The sequence below is a fragment of the Pectinophora gossypiella genome, chromosome 5, assembly GCF_024362695.1.
Source record: "Pectinophora gossypiella chromosome 5, ilPecGoss1.1, whole genome shotgun sequence".
Lineage (NCBI taxonomy): Eukaryota > Metazoa > Arthropoda > Insecta > Lepidoptera > Gelechiidae > Pectinophora > Pectinophora gossypiella.
The window spans coordinates 5,480,221-5,500,234 of NC_065408.1; the positions used below are offsets into that span (position 1 = coordinate 5,480,221).

Here is a 20,014-nt window from a genome sequence, read left to right on the forward strand (position 1 = left end):
AAATCAATCGATAAACATTTGGGATACGTCCCTACTAGGGAAAAACTACTTAAGATACGTGTGTGGAAAAACACATTTGAGTTAATTTCGTAGGTAGTATATATATCTAATAATAATATATACCTCTGTATCGCTCGCTAAAACAGAACTTAAGCAATTCTATTTAGCACATTAAGTGGCGTCCTGGCCAGGCTTGTCCCAAACTTATTCAGTACTCCTAATTTTGCCTCTGGCTAAGTAGCATTAAGACATCTGCGAAGTGCTGCGTTATATCAAAAGAAAAACAGCTTCGGACGTTTCAACATATTAACTGGAAAAATAAACATGCGGAGGATTCTCTGACGCAAAATAATAAAGAACACAATGAGTCGTACGCGAATACGTGATTTAAAATGCGATATAATGCAGATGTTGTGATAGAATGCAGATGTTTTTCGATGTTCAGCAATAAGAATTCTATCGGTTTGTTGTTGGTAGAGTTAATTGAAATCGTAGGAGTATTCTCCTAGTCTTGAGCTTTAGACTTGTATGAAGCCCTGTATTGACTATGCACTCAATAAATGTAAGTAGGTATTATAGGTATTAATGATAATATATATTTGATGGCGATGAAGTCCCGTAAAATAACAAGTAATAAAATGAAAACCACAACCTGTTCTGGCTAGGCAATTTGTTGACAATTAGCAACAATTTTCGGGTTTAGTTTGATGAGCTCTAACAATGGTACGTAGACAACAACAACTTTGTTGATGCACAATGTATTGTTTGTTATCAAAATGCGAGGTTTGGTACGTGTTAAATATTACGGACGGGAGTTTGCTGCGTCTGTTACAGTGTGTGTGTGTTTGTTGCTGCGTGTGTGTGTGTTTGCTGTGCGCATCTGTTCTCTCCTGAATAAAGGACTCTCCCTTCTCTACTTTCTTCTCTCTTTCGCGACTCTACCTTCCTTTCGTAAGGACCACGAGGTCGATGATCAGGCTCACTAACCTTAATGTTAGGGCTATGTCAGGGATGACCTTCTACTATTTATTTGCTCAAGTAGTAGTATTTTACTTACTAAAGTAAGTAAGAAGTAGACAGAACATCTTACTTTCAGACAATCAGGTGATTCAGCCTGCAAAGTCCTAAATAAATTAGAGACAGTCCTGCAATTACAAAGTGACTTTACCTTAGATATGTCTCCAGGACATGTCTTTTGCTCCCTTGCAAAATACGAAAACCTAATCACAGTTCTCATTCAAACTACTAACATTCCTTCGTTCTGTTGTTGTGTTAACATTGTAAACGTCGTGTATGCCTATAATTGGCGTGTATACTTAAAGAATAAATACTTGAAAATGTGTAATGTACACGTAAATTACGCTGTACTGTTGTGTTCTTCAATTAAAGAAATGAAAATGGTACATAGGCTTTTGCCCCTTATCACATGTGACTTAAACATAGCTGGCGAGGAGTTGGTGTATATACTATACCCCTTTGCTGACCCCTTCAGGGATACAGGCGTATTGCTATGTTATGATATGGCACACATAATTGGCTATAAATGGTACAAGTCGTATTGATTAGGGAAACCTTTGTCCTTTTTGCAAAATAAGGAAAATATAAGTTACGTCATTTTGTCAGAAACGACAGACGGGTTAGTCTATGTGGACGGTTGGTGACTAATTTATCCTCCAATTTGTAGAAATGAGGCGTGTAGTTCCATTTTAAGGATTGCCTGTGTAATTGGATCGTGACAAGGGAATGCAATCCTGACTCGAGATCGCAAGTTCGAGACCCCGCGGGATTGGAAACATCAATCCCGTGTCAATAGTGAGGTTAATTAAAACAAAATATTTTTTGAAAGAAAACATAAACCTTTATTCTTCAATAGTACTAACTAAATAATTAAGTTTTCTTTGGAAATCGGCATAATCCAAACAAAAAGTATAACTCAAGGAGATTCGCCCAATCCCGTCAATATCGAATGGGATCTCGTCATATTGTGCTTCGGGATTGATCCCGAAAAATTTGACGAGATCTCGCGAGATCGGGATCCCGCGAAATTGCGATTGCATTCCCAATGACCAATGACTTCGATATTGTTTTCGAATTCATGTTCGGAATGATTATCACGTGCAGAAACATCCTGAGGAAACCCACATACTTACTCGAGAAATGCGTTTTTAAAGTAGGTATGTGACCTAACCCGTATAGGCTAGTAAAAACCTTCACGGGTTGGACGGTCAGACAGACAGTGGCTTCTGTAAAATACTGGACCTGTCATTCTTCTCCACCTCGTAATAACGTAACGGTGCAATCATGATGACGATTTAACTGGATTGTGAGTCGAACTCAGAGCATCTAGCTAGTCATCAGGTTTATTATATTAGGTGATTATATAAAAGGAAATGTTCATTTGCCACTTGGCCAGGTGCTCAGAAACTCTTGATTTGGCAACAGTTGTTACCGCTACACCACAGCCGCAGTTACGTCGTATTTACAAATGATATTTCCGTTTAATATTTGAGAATCGTCGCTAATGACATCAAATAAAAAATCGATTAATAACATATGTTCTGTTTCTTTGAAGTTGCTTAAAAAACTAGACAGACGGTTAAAAAACTAGTTTTATTATAACTAGCGTCATTGTCCTCATGAATAGTTTTTCGATAGGTACTTCAAACTAAGTACAAAATCTAATCATATCATGTTTATATTAAGACCCCATTTACAGTGCATAGCGGTCGCGGGAAATACCTACTAGATTTTTTCACTCAAATTCAGGAAAGCGGGACAAACGTGGCATAGCGCGGAATTTAGCATGTAACTTCAAGGAAAAACGCTTGTCCCGTTTGGTGCTCGCTTGTCCTGTTTTCATCGCACTGTCGAGCATTCGATGATATAGAAAGGCAGAATTACATTTAGACCGTTCGGGAGAATCATCATTTCCCTTTTCCACGGGGTCCGCTTACCTAACCTGAAGATTGACAGGTCCAGTTTTTTACATACAGTCGCCTGTCTTGACCTTCCAACCCACGAAGGTTAAACCGACCCGCTTCTTCTTCTATCGTGTGGGTTGTGAGGTGGATTACCAACCCCATCAACCCTGGTGTCAGGGTTATTAACAGCCCGCTATAGGTTAGGTCCCATGCCTCCGAAACGCATTTCACGGGATGTAGGTTTCCTCACGATGTTTTCCTTCACCGCTCAGCTTTGATAATAATTTTATTATCCAAACACATGGATCCATAAAATGATTATCCTGTGACCGTTCGGGAGCGTTACAACCTAAATGTGTTCGTGTGTAGGGAAGTGCGCAAGGGGACGTTAATGGACTGATGATGATGAACATCTTAAACCTAAATAAAGATTTTATCTATCAATTTAATACGACACGTTAAATCGCTCCCGCGTCCGCTGACAATATAAGAGGTACTATTAAGCGAACGTAATAAAATAACTCGTTAGTCCGCGCACGTCATATGCAGATGTAATGTTGACATAACCTTTTAATTTTGTTTATTTATACCCACTTGCACATACTCACGGAGTCAAGTCAGGGGCCTTTAGCCTCTATAGTATTAATATTTCATTGAATTCAATAACTAGATAGACTTTCCTCGGTGGGGACACATTGCAAAAATCACTTGGTGATCCTTAGGTTGGTTAGGACACTGCGGGCTGGTCACCCTATCGTCGAAAAGTAAGAAGTCGGAGAGCACGACAAGCAAGCGGTCCCGGTTAGTATCCAGCCGTTCCATGAGCCATGTCAGGGGCCCTTCAGCTTAATAGCAAGATGTTTTTAACATGTTGCACCCTTATAATGCAGGTTATGGTAATGAGCCCATAACCAGTCACCATCCGTTTGCTGGTTTGCCCCCTATGTTATAAAAAAGAAACATACGGTTACATCATAAATTTATAAATATAAAATGCCCATTAGAACTCGTTACAAGTTGTCTGTCCACCTCGTTACGGATTACAGGCGTGAGTTTATGTTTGTGTAAATTTTCTATTCGATTGGATTGGACACAAAAATAAAATAATTACTTTACTACTGAAACTTAGTTTTTATTAACCTTCGCAAAGGTCAACCTCGTTAAAACAATTCTTTCAACTGTATTATTTTACTCAATTCTGAATAATTACAAAGTTCTAGTCCTAACTATAGCTATAAATTAAATGTTCGTTGGTTTATTATTACTATGGTTTAGTTTAGATCAAATTGTCGGTTGCTCAAATGTTGGGTTCGGTTAAAACTTTCCGATGGATTAAAATAAATAGAAATAACATTCAACCTACTACACAAGGGAATTTATAATGTATTGACATACGTAATTAGTTTATTACTATTCATAATGTCACGGACTATTTAATGTTGATTAAAATAATTAATAGGCCACATCTAGTCGATATCTAGTCGACCCCCGCATAAAAAGAGCTATTATAGAGGACATAATTATCATCACTGAAGTATGTAGTTGTTGCAAGAGCTTAATAGATAATTAATATCACGTGGTTGCCCGATTAATGCCAAAGGCTCACCAAATAAAAATAAAAAAAACAATTTCAAAAATATTTTTATTCAGTAGGTAACATAGTTACACTTTGAATCGTCATTTTTACATAACGAGCGTCTCATCCGCCTGAAACTGCACTTGTGCCTACCCCTTCGGGGATACGGGCGTGATGTTATATTATGTAAAAACCTATAGTCGTTAACTCGACAGTGGTTCGGCGCTGACTGTCAGTCATTGATCGATACTCGCTTAATTGAACCATTCTAAAGGAAAAAGTGTTATCTTTATTTTTATTTTTTTTATTTCGGTCTCCATGAAGCTTGGTATCAATCATCCTAAAACAAACTAGCTGGATGGTTTTGAATAGATCATGAAGTAGGTATTCGATAAATTGACGGCCTCAGTATTAAATCAATCCTATTGGAAACAGGAGTATTTTCGTCAAAGAGAATTCCAAACTCCAAGCCAATTAACAGTAAAAAATACAGTTTTATGTGAATTCTACGTAATAGTGTAATTTACTTGAAATTGAATCGAATATTAATTATCAGATTAGCTCGAATGAAGTCCTCACTTTCAGTAAGGTACTTAATTAAATTCCTTGTAAATGCCAGGGGCAACATTGAATAAACCAACACTCGTAGCGTATTATATGGAAATATCTATCCACTGGATCACAGAGGCCTTTTAAACGGGAATGCTGGGGCGAAAATTGATTCTGAAATTGATGTGTGAACTGTAATAGTATTTTATGCAACAGTTGTATAAGAAGGGTCAAAAAATGCGAGTGGCGTGAGTTGCGATGTGAGCCTTGGCGAACATCGCAATAAGAGACGCCACGAGCATTTTTTGACCTAGTTATACAACGTTGCATACAATACTTTTTCTACGACGACGTAATTTTAAATGAAACAAAAATTATACAAAGAAAAATTTTATTTATAAAAATTATTTTCCAACGCGCGGGAAAATGGCGGCAAATGTATACTTTTTTTTTATAGTATATCTATGGCACCAAACAAAGTAAAGGTGCCAGTTTCCAGGTCAAAAAAAAAAAACAACAACAATGCTTTTTTGGCGACATTATAGTACAGTTACACTTTGTAAACAATGCTTTTATAGGCCATAGAGCGTACACTTTTTCAAAGAGTTTAATTATGTATGTACTTATATTAGACTTTTTGGTTATTTAAATGCCAGATTAAAGTAGAGGAGTAGAAAAACAATATTATGCCATTTTATCAAAGATGTTGCTGTTGCAGTTTCTTGTCATTTCTTCTCAGCCATAACACCTTGCGAAATAACTTAAATTCAAAAATATTGAATTGAGCTTCAATAACTTTATCAATGATAGCTAGCTACGTTGAATAAATGATTCTGATTCTTACCTAGTAATATGAAAGATATCGAAGAAGACGTATGTTTCGAGTCTCCTTTACAGCCTTTCCCAACCCTTTTTAACTTCGGAAGAAGGGTATCTTCTATAGTGTTACTACTTACATTGTTATTACTACTTACATCAGTAAGTAGTAACCGGGACCAACGGCTTAACGTGCCTTCCGAAGCACGGATCATCTTACTTTTGGAAAATCAGCCTGTAATGTCTTAACAAATGTCCCCACTGGAATTCGAATTCGGGACCTCCGGATCGTGAGCCCACCGCTCAATCACTGGACCACGGAGGCCGTTAACTAACTTCGGACCCTTATAAGATATTACATATATTTCTTATTATTAGGACCGCCACAAATCCCCTAACAAAAAATAAAAACAAATCGGGAATTACTAACATTCCGCCCGCGATTTTATCCGCGTGGACTTCGGTTTTCGCGCGCGAAGTTGTTTCCGTCCCCTTTTCAACCCCTTAGGGGAATAATCTTCGGGATAAAAACTATCCTGTGTCCTTCCCTAAGTCTCAAATTATTTCCACAATAAATTTCGTCTAAATCAGTTCAGCGGTTTAAGCGTGAACAGGTAACATACAGGTAGAAAGCTAGAGTTACTTTCACATTTATAACATTGTTGTGGATGTGTATTTTGTGCGTGGACCCTTGAGAATAGATCAGCGGACCTCTAGAGATCTTCGGACCGCATTTTAGCAAGCTCTGGCTCGAGCTATTTTTAGCCTTGCTAAAGCGCTTAGATCGTAAATCAAGCGTTCAAAATCTGTGTGCTATAGGTATGTAAGTATGCGTTGTGTATTTATACTGTTCTTGTCAGTGAGACTTGCATCATTGATGGGACACGTATCCATAACGTGTTCTGAGAACTAAAGGTCTGTGTCAGATGACTTGAACACAGTATTGGAGCACTTTACTCCCGCTTGCTATTCTTGATTTTTATGACATTATGTCTCTAGGGAGCCGTGGTAACCCAGTTGGTAGAACGCTTGACTCGCACGTTCGATTCCCACTATAGGCCTAAACCAATGATTTTCGAATCCATGTTTGGATCATAAATGATTACCACGTGCTCAGCGGTGAAGGAAAACATCGTGAGGAAAACCACATTCCCGAGAAATGCATTTCCGAGGTATGTGACCTAACCTGTATTGGGCTGATTTTACCGTCGCGGGTTGGAAGGTCAGACAAGCCAAGCAGTCGCTTTTATAAAAAACCGGACCTGTCAAAACTTCAGATTAGGTAAGCGGACCCCGTGAAAAACGGGATAACGCTAGGGAGATGATGATGTCTCCACTGGGATTCGAACCTCGGACCTCCGAATCGTGAGCCCAACGCTTAATTAACCTCTGGAGCAATCCCTAGTGTAGACTGTATACCTCCACTAACCCGCAACGGAGCACTGTGATGGAGTATGTATGTTTTCTTGCAGCTTCTTTTCCCCGACTATACAGGTTGTGAGAAGCTGCAGTTTAAAACGGATGAAACGTTCACTATGTAAAAATGACGATTTAAAGTGTAACTATGTTACCTACGGAGTAAAGATATTTTTGAATTTGAATTGTATGTTCCGTACCCGCTCTGGTTGATTGAGGTGATGCCTTTGCCCAGTAGTGGGAGTGGGACGTGTATAAGTTGTTTATGTTTTATACATGTTAAAATATATTTAGCCATTTCCGCGAAACTAGCTGAATAATTCGTTATCGTTATTGCGGCATAATTAGGATATAAAACGTTTTATTGGATTATGTTTTGTTATAATGTATTTCCGTAAAGTAACGCCTGATTATCGTGGCTTAGTCTGCGTAAACTTCATAAAGAATATTATACACTAAGCTTACGCTAAGACATCGGCTTACCTAAGTGCGCTAGGTCCGTCCCGGACAGTACTATGCTCGTTTCTGTGTTCAGATCAATTTATGTGTTAACTTTTATCCAAATTGATCGAACGGCCTCTCGACCCTGCGCAGGCGCCGTGACCATGACACCTCAAAACATATGCATATCGTGTCGCACATCATTAGTGTATGTCAGTGTCGACACCGCGTTTAAGTAAACAATTATCACGTTGCAAATTCTCTCGGGCTAAGGCATCGTTCAAACCGGTTGTTTTCAAGCGATACTGCGGCACGCTGAGAGGTGAGGATATGGTATCCCGACGTGCCGGCAGAGTAGGGGAATGATTGGTGATGACGGGGATAAATTAGAAGCAAGCAGGAATATATACAGTTTATTAAAAGCACTTCACAAACTTAGTAACATAGTCACAAACATAATAGTTCACAATATACACATTTCACAAAAGAATCAAGACTTAGGAATTAGAGGGCACGGCTCTAAACAGTATAATATACTTGTTGTTTTAATGAAGGTCGGGGATGCAGTGAGTCAAAAGTGAGTAAAAATGAAAGGAAATGCGAATGGAATGGAATGAGAATTTCGTAATTTAAAATGATGATGGTCCGAACAAAAGGCCAGTATGTGCAGAGTTTGTACTCTGCTACAATACCATGCTGATTTTTAAATTTTGATAAGAACTTCCAGACTTACGGCCGGGTTCCATCCCTATTTGGTGGATATCTCAACTATTCGCACAAAGCGCTTCGCATCCTTCATTATGCGCACTGCTAGGGAGTGGAATTCTTTACCGTCTTCTGTATTTCCAAATGCATACAACCCAGGTGCTTCCAAGGCCAGAGTGAACAGGCACCATCTGGGCGAACTCGCTCCATCTTAGGCCTCGTCAATGCCTTCGGGCAAGTCTGGGGCCAAGAGCAAACCCATCAAAGGTTAAAAAAGGGCAAAATTAAAAAACCTATTTATACATATATAAGATCGCGAGTGTTTCCCGTTGGGGTAGGCATATCCGACGGAATTCCACTTACTACGAGCTTAACAGACCACCCGAAAACATATTTACCTAAGAACTGTATTTTTTCTTTTTATAATGTAACTATGACATCTTTTTTTGTACTGTACAATTGCAATAAAACTCTTTTGATATTAATTCGGCGGCTCAATAGTAACCCTGACACCAGGGTTAATGAGGTTGGTACTTCACCTCACAACCCACACGATAGAAGAAGAGAAGAGCACGATGCGTAGGATCGCTGTCAGAATAGTATCTATATTTTCTTGGTCTGTCTCTTTTGCACTTGGCTGTACCCTATCTTTCTGTCCTGCTGTCATACGCACCATATAAGAACGCAAGAACTATATGTATATGATTTATTCAATATACCTGTAGGCTCTGCACGGTAACCGCGCCGCGCGGGGCGCGAATTATATCGAGGCCTTCGACCAATAGCCGTTTGACGTCTATCTACTGTGATAGCATTAGTATCGTTTATTGGTCGAAGCGCTTAATATAATTCGCGCCGCGGCGCGGTTCTCATGCAGACCCTGTACATAGTATCTGTCTATTCCTTTTGAGGTCATGGGCGTGAGTTTATTTATAGTATGTAATATATTGTTTACTAACAATAAATGACAATGGGCACTTTTGTATGAAACTTGGTCCAAGAACCTCCACTGATGAGACTTATATGTAATGAAAGCTTATGCTTTCCCTATGATTCTGGCAAAGTCCTATCAGATTCTGTCCCGGGGTTCTTTTTTTACGGCCATGTTTATCCTGGCTAAAAATGTGATAAAATACAGTGGGAGCTAAAATCGACTCAAGATTTGTTGCTGGATAACTAAGTCTACATAAATAATTATGTATCATATTGTATATCATTTTAAAGAGGATCTTTTCCAGAATCCGAAACATAAAAAAAAACAAAAAAAAATCTTTTTGTAAGCGAATTATAGTCAATTTATATCTGCAGCGCCATTGTTTCTCGGTAGCTAAGTTCAAGTTTCATGCCTTTTACCCCTTCCAAAAGTATCTTACCGATTTTTTTTATATTGCTTCCGGAATTTGATCTGAGTGATAATAACAAGAAAAATAAATAAACACCTCTCCGATAGAGACCGGCTAAGCTATTGCCTATTGCAAGAAATCGTCATCATTAGCAAGTCATTACGGTATTGCATATTATAAGCTTATCAGCAACTTGGAACTTGGTCCAAGAACCTCCACTGGTGAGACTTGCATGTAATGATAGCTTATACTTGTCCTATGATTCTGGCAAAGTTCTATCAAACTCTGTCCTAGGGTTTTTTTACGGCCATGTTTGTCCTGAGTGTACAGTAGTGGACTGCAAAATCACCTCAGGATTTGTTGTCGAAAAACTATTTAACTAAGCTAAGTCTATATACATAATTATATATCATAATGTATATCAATTTTAAAGGGGAAGGTTATCAGAATCTGAAACACAAATAAAAAAATGCATTAAGTATGTAAACGACTTTTAGCCAACTCACGTCCGTAGCACCATTTTTTCAGCAGCTACGTACGAGTTTCGCGCCTTCCAACCTTTCCAAAGACGCCCAATCATTTTTTCCTTCTTCTGATATTGCATTCTTAACCTGACAAGACTAAGTGACAACAACAAGAAATAAAATAGATACCATTCCGATAGAGGCCGCGTAAGCTATGGACCTATTGCAAGATAACGTACTCAAAGGCTAGTCATTATAATCCAACAGACGTAACATGATTAGAATGCGGGAGGACGCAAATGTAGTATGTTTTCTTTCACCACAATCTTGTTTTATTAATCCAGGCTTATATCTTGTCTTATAAACAATGCCGAATGGTACAACAAATGTATCGTAAACGTAAGGTTGCCTGGTAGTAATTGCTACCTTGGCAATAAAGCCGCCTTTTGCACCAGTTATTGCCTGAACTTGTTTAATAAATGTGTTTCTTTTGTATACAATAGAGTCATTGTATTGCATCTTGATTAGAATGACTTATTTCTTGTTTCTCTCGTTCTAAGCTGTATAGTTGTATAGCTGTTAGTGTTAAAGAGACACATATTTCGTCTCTTTCGCATAAGGCGATGTACTACATTTCCGTCCCGCCGCATTCTAATCATGTTACGTCTGTTGGATTATAATGACCAGCCTTTGAGTACGTTATCTTGCAATAGGTCCATAGCTTACGCGGCCTCTATCGGAATGGTATCTATTTTTTTTTTCTTTGTTGTCACTTGTCAGGTTAAGAATGCAATATCAGAAGAAGGAAAAAAATGATTGGGCTCCTTTGGAAAGGTTGGAAGGCGCGAAACTCGTACGTAGCTGCTGAGAAAAATGGTGCTACGGACGTGAGTTGGCTAAAAGTCGTTTACATAATGCATTTTTTTTATTTGTGTTTCTGATTCTGATAACCTTCCCCTTTAAAATTGATATACATTATGATATATAATTATGTATATAGACTTAGTTAAATAGTTTTTCGACAACAAATTCTGAGGTGATTTTGCAGTCCACTACTGTACACTCAGGACAAACATGGCCGTAAAAAAACTCTAGGACAGAGTTTGATAGAACTTTGCCAGAATCATAGGACAAGTATAAGCTATCATTACATGCAAGTCTCACCAGTGGAGGTTCTTGGACCAAGTTCCAAGTTGCTGATAAGCTTATAATATGCAATACCGTAATGACTTGCTAATGATGACGATTTCTTGCAATAGGCAATAGCTTAGCCGGTCTCTATCGGAGAGGTGTTTATTTATTTTTCTTGTTATTATCACTCAGATCAAATTCCGGAAGCAATATAAAAAAAATCGGTAAGATACTTTTGGAAGGGGTAAAAGGCATGAAACTTGAACTTAGCTACCGAGAAACTGGCGCTGCAGATATAAATTGACTATAATTCGCTTACAAAAAGATTTTTTTTTGTTTTTTTTTATGTTTCGGATTCTGGAAAAGATCCTCTTTAAAATGATATACAATATGATACATAATTATTTATGTAGACTTAGTTATCCAGCAACAAATCTTGAGCCGATTTTAGCTCCCACTGTATTTTATCACATTTTTAGCCAGGACAAACATGGCCGTAAAAAAAGAACCCCGGGACAGAATCTGATAGAACTTTGCCAGATTCATAGAGAAAGCATAAGCTTTCATTACATATAAGTCTCATCAGTGGAGGTTCTTGGACCAGATTCGCCCATTCTCCTTTACGTCTTTCCGCCGGCGTGATGACAATAGTACGTGAAAGAATTTATCTTTTATTTAAATCTCTTGTCTATGTTAGGACTTAAAAAAAAAAACAAATGTAGTTTTAATTATGGCCTTGTGGTTTTGATCGCCCCGATTATATACCTAATGGAACAGGACTGTGGGCGTCAGTCTCGAATCATCAGAAAATAATTATGTTTACAGTACAGAATGAGGATAAAAACTAAAAGCTCAAATGTAGGCGGCAGCACTGTTGAGTGTTCCTAAATTTTGACAGTTCTCCAGTGACAGTTCTACTGTCCAGCTAAAATTCGTGATAAATTGCTATAAAATGTGGAGCAACGTGGAGTGTATCCCGTCGGAAGGATGGGTTACGAAAAAGAAAAGCCATTAGTTCAATAAAAGCAGTTTGATTTAAAATAAGTTTTCTTCTTTCCTTCCTTTTCCGGTAATAGGGAATAAATATAACACTCATTTTGCAATTAAAATCGCAAAGGGTTAAACAGTAAACAAACATATTGTTTTGGTTATATTTTTAACCAAAACAATATGTTTGTTTACTCAAATAGTATGGGAAGCTATCCAAATTTAAGAACACTCAACAGTAGCGATACCTGATGGGAGAAATAGACAGTATTTTATCGTCATTACTAACGGCCTCCGAAGTCCAGTGGCAGAGTGTTCGAGAGAGATCTCGGGTTCGAATCCCGGTGGAGACATAACACAAAAATCACTTTGTGAGCCCTAGTTTGATTAGGATATTGCAAGCTATCACCCCATTGTTCGAAAGTTACATGATCCGTGCTTCAGAAGGCGCCGGGTCCCGGTTATTGCTCACTGACGTAAGTACGAAGTTGTTATAGTCATGTCAGGGGCCTTTAGCGGCTAAATTATATATAACCTGCTCACTAGGGATAATGAGGCTGGTAATCCACCTCGTAACCCACACGATAGAAGAAAAAGTACAGAATTCGTAGAGAAAAATACCGTGTACTAACACAATGTTTCATTGGTTACGCAGATAAAAGTAAGACCTAACTTAGAATTACAGTAAATAAGTAACCTTTTTTCTGTAACGAATCGATTTGGTTCGGTGCCGTGTGTGTGAAAAGTGCATTATAACGCGTGCCTAGTACAAAGGTATAACTACATAGTTGCTAGCTGATGTTTTAAGCTAAGTCGGTTAAGGCCACGGAGTAGAAGAAAGAGGATGGACGCGCCCTAACGCGCATTTTGTATGAGAACTACGGTTGCCTGTTTCACCCCATTAAACGTTATACCGGGTGTCTTAAACGTTGTACCGAGGGCCTTCAGCGCTCCCCATTTGTCCGGCCAAGTAGTTAATGCCATCTGCGGCAAATCTACAATAAGTTACGTCAAAAAGAAATAATGTTCAACTTCAATCCCACTCTCTTTTAATACTACTCCAGCAAACAGATAACTACGATTGCTCTACTGCTTCTCAAATTCCATAGCCACTTTACTGGCAATGTATATTTTACGTGATATGCTGCAATTTTATCATTACTTTTCGTAAGATACTGAATACAAAAGTATTTTCTTGATAAATAGCTGATCATACTAAGGTTTTTAGTCTTCCTGTGATAAGAAGGGATCTCCTTGCTTGATAGTCGGTTTCTGACTTCTCTTCTCTTCTATCGTGTGAGTTGTGAGGTGGAATACCAGCCTCATCAACCCGTGTCAGGGTTATTATTGAGCCACCAAAGGACCTTGACATGGCTCATGTATCGATTACTCACTCTCATCAGTAAATAGTCACCGGGACCAACGGCTTGTTTGACTTCTGGCTCTGCATATTATAATGCATAAGACCTTTTTAATATATTTTGCCAGAGCTCCGTGCGTCGTATAGTTTGCGGACCAGGGAGTGCAAAGTTGAAGTAAGTTGCATTTGCTCATACTTGTATGGCGGCCTTTCCAACCTCTTTCTTGTATTCTGTGGTTAAGACAATGAGGAACTTTCCAGATTTTTCTTCGTTTAACCTTCTAATTTCATGGACAATAGACATATGCATATTATATCTTTGTTTTAGGTATAAATAATGACCCTTTTTATAAAATAAACTTTATTTACACCATAAACAAAACAGTTACAGAACAATTATATCAAACAAAACAAAAATTAGATTAAATAAATCTAATACAAATAAACAAAACTTAAAAGAAATTATGTACAATTAAAACTTAAACTAAACCTTAATTAAAAAGCCCGCCTCGAATCGTACCTGGTGCAAATGTACCCATAATGCTGGCTGCGTTTCCGCGTTGAACAGCCAGCGATATGCCTGATGCAACAGGTACAATTTCATCCAGGCACAACTACATATCTTCCACCCATTATTATTCTGATCAAAACAAAGAGAAGCAATATAGGTAGCAATAATTAATTAATAATAATTAATGGTTGTAATTACATAATCATGTTGCTACTTATATTGCTTCTCTTACGTATAGACGTAATGTGACGTAATATCAAGCAACAATTATTTTTATACCTATATGCTTCTGCCATTACATTTTGGAATAACTTTTAAAAATTGTTAGTTTTAAAGACTTATTTACCACTATTCACTTGTGGTTAGTTCACTAGCACGGCTGCCCATCCTTCTAACATAAAATCCCTAGTTATGCCAATGAGTGTGGTCACAACATCACATGAGAAAAGAAATGATTACGGCTTTAGTTCTATAGAGCTGTTTTATGTGATCGATCATATATCGTCGCTGATGTCGCGAATTGACGTATCTGCTTTTTTTTGGCAAAACTGATTTGACACAAATCACTTTAGCATAAAATTACAGATAAGTTAGTTAGCAAAGTCAGACGATATTATACCAAAGAGATATACGATATTTCTAAGACTTTATGAATTGTCACTAAATATTTAATCTAGGAAAACTTCAATAGAAACCCCTATTATAAATACATAAGTACGCACAAAGACACCTTATTTTTGTCGTTCGTGCCTTTTATCGTTTGTGTATTTTAGGCCGTGTCGTCGTCGACAAAGGTCATTTATATAATTTTATTACGATAATACGATTTATGTTATATCTATACAGCATAGATATGTCTTTCTACTCTCTTTTCAATCTCAAGCTGTCCTCATACCACTCATCCTATTGAGATCACTGCGGGTCTAGTCGTCAAACCGAATGTTTTTTTTTATGCAAATCCCATCGTTTACCTATTGTGTCTGGTAATCTCGGCCTTACGAGGTTATACAATCTTTCATTCCTTCAGAATAACATCGTTGTTAATCATAAAGTCATGTGCTCAAGATACGCCGCGCGGTAAATTCAAACATATGACGATGTATAAAAGCGTTCACGTGGAAGCGTTGTCACCGTAGTTTCACGGCTACGGTTATCTTATCACCATAGACTTAGATATTTTCCCGTTTGACTTCTTATCGTGTGGGTTGTGAGGTGGAATACCAATCTCATCAATGCTGGTGTCAGGGTTATTACTGTGCCGCCAAAGGCCCCTGACTTGGACTTACAGCAGTAAGTAGTAACCGGGACCAACGGCTTAACGTGCCTTCCGAAGCACGGATCATCTTACTTTCGGACAATCAGGTGATCAGCCTGTAATGTCCTAACCAAACTAGGGATCATAAAGTGATTTTTGTGATATGTCCCCACTGGGATTCGAACCCAGGGCCTCCAGATCGTGAGCCCAACGCTCAACCACTGGACCACGGAGGCCGTTTGACTGATTTGCAATGATGCGTCGCACGAACACGCCACGTTTCCATAAACGGGGTTCATTGTGTTGGGAAATCGGTGTCCAACTACGCGTGTTATCCAATTATTTTGTCTTCCCCTATAAGACGCATAGCGTGAAGATAACTACTAAGTTGTTTGAAGTTTACGCGGTTATTATCATAATTTAAACACATAATACCGGGTTCTTAACGTTAAATTAGGGATATGAGGCTCCCCTATTAAGTTGTTTGAAGTTTACGCGGTTATTATCATAATTTATACACATAATACCGGGTTCTTTACGTTTAATCAGAGATATGAGACTCCCGACATTGACGCGGTAAGAACCCGGTATTATGTGTTTAATTAAACTATTAAGTTGTCTACAACTATGTACGCTGACTACTATGTCAGCCAAAGAAATCGCCTATTACATCCATCGAACTCGGATATCGATCCTTTAATTTTATTTACAATTCTACCATACTATTTATAATTCGACACGTTTGATACCGCACATAATGTCGTGTATAATAGGTATTATGGGTGGTAGCAGAGTGAATGTACATATTTGTACTAAAAACGGTGTTCTATATTTAAGGTTTATTTTTTAAGTGTATTTTATTGAGGTTCTCAAACTGTAGTGCGGCTCGGTGGTAGAGTCAAGCAACAACACAGATACTTAGGATTTTTAAGCAGTTGGAATGCCTCACCTTGCGTTAAACACGGATGATCTTTAAAGGATATTTCTGAGCTATCACCCTGCTAATGTACTACAACTTACATAATATAAGTGCTTATTAAATAATAGTACTGTACGTATGTTTGTATGTCGGCCGTCAAGAGCCTTTAGCAAAACATAGTTATGGTACGAGGATCATCTTACTTTCGGACAATCAGGTGATAAGCCTCTAATGTCCTAACCAAACTAGGGATTACAAAGTGATTTTAGTGATATGTCCCCATCGGGATATGAACCCGGGGCCTTCTAACCGTGAGCCGAACTCTAAAACCACTGGACCAAGGAGGCCGGAGATTGATATTTGATCATCTTAGCCTGGCTTCTATATTGTTTTTATTTATTTTTATACGTACAAGTATTCCCATGCAGCACTATGCTATATTACAAATATCTATCTCCTATATAAATATCTTCTATACTTAAGGTTGCCTGGAAGAGATTGCTACTTAGCAATAAGGCCGCCTATTGTACTCATTCTATTTCTCTTTTGTTTTGTATTTTGTTTTTTCCTGTTTGTGCAATAAAGTATTTGTTATGTTATGTTTGTATGACCCAGTCAAATACAATATTATCTATCTATTTTGCATTGCAGTGGCGGTTGCTGGAGATGTCAGGGGTGGAGCGACGTCGGTTGTGCTGCGCGGTGCTGTTCCACTGTGTTGCGGCGCTGTGCGTAATGTGGTCGCTGTTCGTGCTCATAGAGCGGGCGGTCGAAGAGGTCAACCGCGGACTTATAGGTAAGGCAACCTTATTATTGTTTTCTTTCTCTTATGTTATAATGAAATATGGTGTAATGAAATATCATTGCCTGTGTAAAATGTTTATATGCCTGCAAAGGCAAAATTTAGTGAGACGTAATTTGCAACTATTATCTATAACTGTACCTAAATTTATGCACAATAAAAATCTTTATCTTTATATCACTATAGCATAACGCCTGTATCCCCAAAGAGGTAGGCAGAGGTGTATAGCACACCCACTCCCCCTCGTCAACTATTTTAAGTACCCTGGAAACCATGAATTGGAACTTTTAAAGCCGAATTCAGTAGTTTACAGCCTGAGCCGGGATTCTGAACCTGGGACATTACTATGTCACTCACGCCTTTTCCGAACAGGGCTATCACGGATTCACGGATTTAATTTTATATTACTATAGCATAAACACTGCTGGGCACAAGCCTCCCCTCATTCTACAGGAGGGGGTATAGAGCATACTCCACCACGCTGCCCCACTGCGGGTTGGTGGAGGTGTTTTTACGGCTAATAGCCGGCACCAAAGGCTTAATGTGCCCTCCGAAGCACGGAATCATCTTATTTTTTCGGACTGGTGATTCAAGCCTGCAAAGTCCTTACCAAACAAAGGACGGTCTCACAAAGTGATTTCGACAATGGCCCCATCGGGAATCGAACCCGGACAGATCGTGAGCCTATCGCTCTAGCCACTAGACCACGGAGGTTGTTACGCGGGAATAAACGATTTTTGTAAAAATAATCTATAGTTAAAGCTCTAATATAAGCAACCATTTGCCTTAACAATGTTATATGTATGCTGTATATTTATGTTACTAAGTATATAATGACTATAACTACATCGAAACAAAACAACATTAGATTAGAAGTTAGTGTTGTATGTCACATGAACAACCGGAACTTCCTGCACGGCTGCGTTATCCATATGTCATTCAGTTTTATTATATCGATAAGATATTGCAATATTATACTCGTGAGTGCCCGCTGGGGGATTTTCGTCATGAGATAAGGCTTTAGATAGAGGTGATCTATAATTTCTAATATTGATCGTTTGAATCGTAATGTTGGAGACATAATGGTGCTAATTCCTGTAAATACTATCTAATTTTATTTTAAGTTATATCTGTCATTTTCTTATCCGCCGAAAAGGAAAGGGACGGGTAATCGACAAGCATAAAATTTATGGAACACGCGTCAATTTTAAGCACAAATCTAAACCAACCGTCTAAAAATTTTACATCCGTCAATAACCCGACACAGTTAAGTAGATAGCACGTCAAACGGATTGCATACCAGCGACGTACCTTTTGATTCGCCCGAGTTATTCATTCATTTACTCATTCTTCCTAAAATTAAGAGCTGTGAATCATCCGTCCCTTTCCTTTTCGACGGATATGAAAATGACGGATATAACTTAAAATAAAATTAGGCGGTGTCTGCAGGAATCGGGTCCATTGTCTATGTACATAATAGGCTAGTGTTGAACTAGTCAAATCAGTTACTTTTTACTAAACGTCAAAACACGAAATTACTATGGAATTTGTATGAAAATAATGTGTGTTCATAAGAGTTTCACTTCTTACTGTTTATTAAAAGGTGGTTCACTACGTTAGCCATCTCAATCAATTATCAAAGTGTGTTGATATGAACTGTTCTGAGGAGTACTCCACAAAATATATTTAGTCTATATAACTCAAAGTCAGTAATAACTCAAAAGTTTTCTCAAAAGTCTACTGGATTTGATCGCAGTGTCAATCTCTTATGAATCCCCTGTATTTTTTTTATTTATTTATCATAGATACAATTTAATGCTACATTTTAAATAGTTAACATCGGAAAACCCTAAAAGGGTTTTCCCGACATTAATCCCACATATTATTATACTAGTACATCTTATACTAAAGACAAGTACAATCAAAGTGCGACACCCAACGAAGTTGCTCGCGCAGCATAGACTGCTTGTTTTTACAAACACATGTTTATAGCGATATACCAAAGCGGCAATCTACACCGCAACGAACTACACCTCCGCTGGATATCACAATATCTTTACAAACATGGTAGGCAAGTACAAGTTGATCGCATACGTACATAAGCTAACGACAATATTCGGAATTGGGCTAGTCAGAGAACTAAGTACTCACGCTTCTCGCTTCACCGAGCTCTTATATCATTCTGTATTTTAGTTTTTACCAGGAATTAAACGAACGGTCATACCTATCCGTCATTTCGCGGAGAATGCGTAAAAGATTGCAAATTCCGTGAACTACTCACAAGGAAAACATTAACAGTAGACGGACAATATATGTGTATGTATAGTAACAACACAACATATTGATGTATAGTCATGAGCAATGTAATGTACCCACTTTAGGACTCTGTCGCACTAACATATTTGATATTTAGTGAGACTTACAGTTCAATGTGTCAAAAAAGTTGATGTGACATGGTACTAAAGTGTATACATATTAATGCTTGTGACCGTATAGTAACAACACAACATATTGATGTATAGTCATGAGCAATATAATGTATCCACTTTGACGACATTTAGTGAGACTTACAGTGCAAATTGTAAAAAAAAATCATGTGACATGGTACCAAAATGTATGCATATAGATGCTCGTGATCGTAATCGCACGTGACTTAACATTGTTCGTAAACCTATGAGATATAGGTAAAACAATAAATTATACTTTTAATACTTTAAAACTCGTTTTGTAATACGAGTAGCGGTTTATGCTACGGTCAATTTTATTGTATTGGCCTTTCGCGAAATATAGTAGATTCAAAGCAAAAGGTTTTAAAAAA

General features: G+C 38.0%; 1 protein-coding gene across 1 annotated transcript in view; it reads left to right on the forward strand.

Moving 5' to 3' along the window:
* LOC126366931 (uncharacterized) overlaps positions 1-20,014 on the forward strand; it is a 39,510-nt gene that overhangs the window by 3,240 nt on the left and 16,256 nt on the right. Inside the window, exon 3 of the mRNA XM_050010275.1 lies at positions 17,046-17,190. Within this exon, the coding sequence (XP_049866232.1) occupies positions 17,046-17,190 (145 nt within the window). The remainder of the gene's footprint in view (positions 1-17,045; positions 17,191-20,014) is intronic.